This window comes from Octopus bimaculoides, chromosome 14 (genome assembly GCF_001194135.2).
Source record: "Octopus bimaculoides isolate UCB-OBI-ISO-001 chromosome 14, ASM119413v2, whole genome shotgun sequence".
Classification (NCBI taxonomy): domain Eukaryota; kingdom Metazoa; phylum Mollusca; class Cephalopoda; order Octopoda; family Octopodidae; genus Octopus; species Octopus bimaculoides.
The window spans coordinates 43,460,461-43,466,931 of NC_068994.1; the positions used below are offsets into that span (position 1 = coordinate 43,460,461).

Consider the following 6,471-nt stretch of genomic DNA (forward strand, 5'->3'; position numbering starts at 1 on the left):
AGAGGAATTTGAACTCAGAATGTAACAAGAGGCAATATGCTGCTAAGCATTTTGTCCGACGTGTTAATGAATCTGCCAGCTTGCCTTAATAATAACAAGTACATTAATAATGAAGATGATGATGATGATGACAATACTACTACTATTACTAATAATAATAATAATAATAATAATAATAATAATAATAATAATAATAATAATAATAATAAGAAGAAGAAGAAGAAGAAGAAGAAGAAGAAGAAGAAGAAGAAGAAGAAGTGAAACAAAACCAGTGTGTGTATGTGTTTATTACTGGAATGACCCTCCCAAGATACAACAAAATCTGCTTCAATGCACGCATTCACATCAAAAATCTTGCAAACCAAATACAAAAATTAATTATTAATTTACATCAAAATTTAAGTATTTAAGAGAAAACTCTGAAACCAAGCATTCAAAAAAAAAAAAACCAAAAGTAAGATCAGATATTCAAGGTCATGATGAACTCCTTTCTTTTGTTCAGTGATGGTACCTTAACTGTTTGGTTTTTCACTGTGAGGTTTCTATTCAAATACACTTGACTCAAAGCATGGAGCATTCGTTTTCAAAAATAACAATGTGTTTGTTACATTAAATTGGTGATCATGATCATTTACACTGAATCTTCCTTGCAAGGAACAGGTTTCTTTTTTATATTTATTTAATCAGAAATAAAATAACATCTTCCAAGAAAATAATCCCTGTTTTTTATTTTATTACTGTTTGATCTTTCAATTGTTTGTTGTTATTCCTTTTATCATTTTTATAAAGGAAATCCATCAAATATCATTTTCTTTCTCTTATATAGAATTTCCAAAGATGTAAATACATATCAGAACAACCATATACTGAAAACCCTCTTCTGTAAATAGTAATATAAAATTCTTTTAATATGTAGTTGTTAAGAAGCTGTTCATAGATTGGTACCTTTAGCAAGATTTACAGTGTGAAGTCTGTTCTTTTTCTCAAGTGGTGTCTCAACTGGAGGGACGTCTTTTGGAAACCGAAGTGCTGCAAAAGATTCAATAAAGATTATTTCAAAATGTTGGCTATAGTTTATCGAATGCTATGTCATTTTTCATATTGTCTATATTGAAAGTAATAGGAAAAACAAACAGAAATTTCCAGAACCAAAAACAATAATGTCACAAAGAAATATCTCCTTTGAAATACTTTGTAAATAGAAATTTCGATTCATCATATTAGCTTTTTTTTCTAAAGATTATTGACATGAATTATAGCCATAATGTATGTACAAACAATCTATATAACTATAACTATACAAACAGAAAATGATGTAATCTGCTTGTATAAACTGCACAGCAAGCAATACATTATATATGTATTCTACGTCCTCATTCTACAGCTTTCTTGTTTTAGTGTTTGATTTTCTATACTGTCATGATTTTAATGAAAATGTGGCATGGCATATCTCCAATTGTCTCTATAACAGGGGTTCATGATTTGGTGCATCACCACTGTCACTGTGCCCTGTGTGTGAGATAAGGCAGATCACCGCTTACCTTAATGATATACTGTGTGAAAGACTGTGACTTGGCATATCACAACCTTTCTCAGATCTGTGTTACAGCCTTTGTGATTTTGTGATGCCCAAAATCATGGCGAAAATGCTGTGATCAGATGTGTGTGTGTGTGTGTGTGTGTGTGTGTGTGTGTGTGTGTATAAATATCTATGTATAAATACATATACATGCATATATATATGTAATATATATATATATATATATATATATATATATATATATATATATATATAAACATATAGAGACCGTAACCTGTTCACTGACAAAATTCCATGCTGCACAGAATTTTGTCAGTGAACAGGTTGCGGTCTCAAAGCGACGAAAATATTTTGACAAATTAAACTAAATGTTGATGTGAATCTTCAATTTTTATTAAATCTTTTGATGCTCTTGATGAGTGTTTTTTCTCTCTAGGGAACCTGTTTCTGTTTGTGCTAGAAAATTTCGTAGGAGCATATTTTGAGCATGTATAGGTGACAATGTTCTCAGAGCACAGCCATTTGGTTTTGATGTCAATGGAAATGAGAGTGAAGTACCAGTCAATAAAAGACAGATCCTTTCTGATTGCTCCCCAGTCCACTTTGTGGAAGTTTATGTTGTCAAATATATACATGTGGTTCATAAGCAAGCTACTTACCACACAGCCACTCCTATGCCTTATTGTTATTATTAGATCATGAAAAATCTCAGCTCTATTTTGCTGGGTATGATGGAAATTGTCAGTTGTCCACAGACAGCAGACTAAGGTGACAATTGTTTATTGATAATGCTTCAAGAACACTGCATAGGAGTTATGCAATTCTAAGCAATGATGATTTTTATGTGTGTTCTATCTTTGCAGTTGTTCCTATCTTTTTAAGACATGTTAGTAGTTTGGTATTGATACTTCCAAGTGCACCAATTGCAATTACTATTATTATTATTATCATTATTATTATTATTATTATCATTATTATTATTATTATTATTATTATTATTATTATTACTACTACTACTGCTACTGAAAATAAGAGTGTAAAAATTATATTTCAAATTTATTCTTTTTAAAACTTTGTATTTAAATAGCAAGCTTTTTTAAGTCACAAAGAATGCTTCTAATTGAAACAGAACAGATTGTAACAGAGAAAAGGCATGCTTTAATGTTAGAACATAAATTTCTTTATGCCAGTCTGCATGGAAATATATGTAACTTTGCAACTTATTTCCAGATATGTTTACCTTTCTTCTTCAAGACTCGTTCTGAAATTTATTTAGGATTTTATGCTTTAATAGAATTAGTGATAATTTCATATTATTTTCATATATCTTTGTTAATTATTTTTCAAAGGTCTATATATCCAAAATGTAAAGTGTTTACATTCTGTGTGTTTGTGTGAGTGAGTATGTACACATGTGTGTGTCTATAATGAATGTATGTATGAATGTATGGAAATCTATCTACCTATCTATCAATCTATCTATTTATCTATCTATCTATCTATCTATCTATCTATCTATCTATCTATCTATCTATCTATCTATCTGTCTATTTATCTATCTATGCATGTATGTATAGTGTGTGAAAGAGGAGAGAATGTTTGGAAATAGTATTGAAATAATAGTTATATAGAAACCAGGAACAAAGTATTATAAAAATAACATCATAGAAAGTAAATATTGAAGTTATATTTTCTGAATGTACATACACACACACATACATGCATACATACATATATATATATATATATATATATATATATATATATATATATATGTATGTATGTATGTATGTGTGTGTGTATGTATATATACTGTATACATATATATGGGTGTGTGTGTATGTGTGTATGTGTATGTTTATTCTTAGATACACAAACATATATAATGCAATAAAATATATCTGAAGAATATATCAAGTTGTGATGCAGCAGAAGGTAGATATTAACATGAAACAATGGTACAAAGATGTGTGATACGTGTGTGCATGTGAGTGTGTATATATGTATATGTGTGTATGTGTGTGTACATACATACGTATACCTATATATACATATATATAAATATGTACATGTATAGATATGTATATTTATATATATATATACATATATATATATATATATATATATATATATATATATATATATATATATATATATATATATATATATATATATATATATGTATGTATGTATTTATATATAAATGTATACATATATATATGTGTGTGTGTGTGTGTGTATATATATATACATACACACATATATATGTATATATGTGTGTGTATGGGTGGGTGTAAACCATGAAGCCTACAGACAACCACCTACAGGCAAATAGCAACATGCTATATAATCAAACCAAGTAAAACTGAGTTTATTGAACAAGGCACCTTTTCAAAAGTCACCTGATAAGACACTTCTGCACCGAAGGATGCATCATAACCAGTTGCATAGTATCTCACTCATGAGGGATCAATGTAAAATGGGTCGAAGTAGTCGTGATTCATAAAGAATATTGTAATTTTATTTTCTGTTTTCATCATTTGTTACGTGTGTGTGTGTGTGTGTGTGTGTGTGTGTGTGTGTGTGTGATAATAATGATGTGTGTGTGTGTGTACTTGTGTGTGGAGGAGAACATTTATTCTAAATACTTAACAATGTCCTGAGCTGAACTTTTTTTTTTTTTCACTAGTAAGGATTTTACAGATTTCTTCACTAGTCCCTTATGTTCTGTTTAGAATAATAGAGTTCCTAGATTTATTAGATATGAAAAATTCTTAATAAAAAAATTTCATCTCAAACGTAACCATTTCTTTAATATGTCACATGTATATATATGAAAGTAAGGTTATTCTTGTTTATAAATATATGTATGATTCTCTATGTGTATGTGTGTGTGACTGTGTGTATGTGTGTGTGATTGTTTGTATGTGCATGCATGTGTGAGTGTGTATATGTGTGTGTGCAAATATTGATTCTGTGTGGGTGTGGGTGTGTGAATGGTGTGTGTGTGTGTGTGTGTGTGTGTTTCTCTTGATTAGGAATATTTATGTCATTCCTAAGAGTATTAGTGACATAAGTCAAGTGTAAGAACTCCAATCAGGAATATCAAATCCAGAAAGTGAATGTGCTTTGTCATGACCCTCCATCTTATCCTTTGATACAGGTCCCATTCTCCAATTAAAGGGTTCTGCATTAGATATTTCCTGAGAGTGCAGATAACCAAATACACTAATAAAATATTTATTGATCTTATTAGCCATATTGTTTCTAGTTGTACAATAATTCATGAGAAGTGATTCTTCAATTTAAACTTCTATGCAAGTCTAAAAACTATTTATCTAAAATGCACTTCCGTCTCTCAGGAATAACTGTAAAGAGGAAAACAGTACACTACTGAAAAATTAATGATTGATATAACCCCATGTGTTATAAGGAAGTGGAATTAACTAATCTAGTATTTAGAGTATATTGGTCATTATTCATGTTAGTTTTTACCCTTTTCTGGTACAATTCATTATAGGTTTCATATCAAAATCAATGCTCTTTGTTTTACAACTAACCTGATATGAAATATACCTATTGATCTCTTGCATAACAAAACGAAAATACTTAGAAATTCGTTGATGAACTTGAAAGATGGAGAGCACAATTCATGATCACAGTCTATTCCTAACCAAGCAACAAAAAGTAATTAAATTTCCACTCGTGAAACATAGTCATACTAAAGATGAGACTGCAATGTTAGTCCAGCAAAATAAAACCTACTTTTTCTGTGTCTCACTCAATCACTCTCTCTGTTTCCTTCTCTCTCTCTCTCTCTCTCTCTCTCTCTCTCTCTCTCTCTCTCTCCCATCTGCTCTGTCAAAACTGATCTGACAAATAAATGCACAGGGAAAATAAGGGGTTAATAAAATGACGGAGTAAGTTGATCTTGGTGGATTTGATCTCAGAAGTAAATTGTCAAAAGAAAAAGACATATTTTACCAGCTCACCAATACCTTTAATAATGCTTTCTGATCTAGAAACAACTCAGCAGTTTTGAGGGGATTGTTTAATCCATTATATCATCTCAGTATTAGACTGGTACTTGTTTTATTGATACTGGCTAGAAAACTGATACGGCCAAAGAGGCAACAGTAGTGACAAAATACAAGCTATCAATACACAAGAGGACCTAGTAGATATATAAGATACACAAGAGTATCTGGTAGATTACTATATAGTCATTCAATATCAGTCAAAACCTTCCTTATTTTGCATTCTAGTATGTCTTCAAAAGAAAATTTTTTTTAAAAATGGAAGGACACACTGGATAATGTATTCTTAGACACACAATGTCCCCTGCCAAATGAGATGATAGTCATGGCAGGAACACTTTTTATCATAGCTTTGCTCAATTAGAGCTAAACGTAGAACGAAACAACAGTAACGACAACCAGTCTAGAGGTTGATATCCTTTTAACAATGCTACTTCAAACAAAGAGTTGTTAAAAGTAAACTATATAAAATATAGAAGCAACATTCTGGTTTCAACCACTATAGTTCCTGTAATACATAACCATTGTGCAAATACTATAATGCTATACATAAATGATGTCTTAAGTCTGTATGAATAAGTATACAGAGATTTTGTGTAAATAAACGGATCATAATATCAAGACTTAAACACTAAGATAATATCTTTGTATGTATTTTCTTATTAATGTAGATGGCATATATGAGTATGTGGTGTGGGTGTGTGTGTGGTGTGTGCGATGTGATATGGTGTGTGTGTGTGTGTGTTTGCGTGTGTGTATAGTCTACATGAATAAACACAGCTGACTATGTCAATATAAATGATTGTTGTACTAAAAGAAGATAAACTTTGAACACACATACGGACAAACACAAATATATATATATATATATATATATATATATATATATATATA

The 6,471-nt window shown here is 30.2% G+C and overlaps 1 protein-coding gene across 1 annotated transcript in view; it reads right to left on the reverse strand.

The window, feature by feature from the left end:
- Positions 1–269: 269 nt before the first annotated feature.
- The window catches only part of LOC106868240 (protocadherin beta-4), a 116,448-nt gene continuing 110,246 nt past the window's right edge, over positions 270–6,471 (reverse strand). Inside the window, exon 4 of the mRNA XM_014913406.2 lies at positions 270–1,029. Within this exon, the coding sequence (XP_014768892.1) occupies positions 932–1,029 (98 nt within the window). The 3' untranslated portion in view covers positions 270–931. The remainder of the gene's footprint in view (positions 1,030–6,471) is intronic.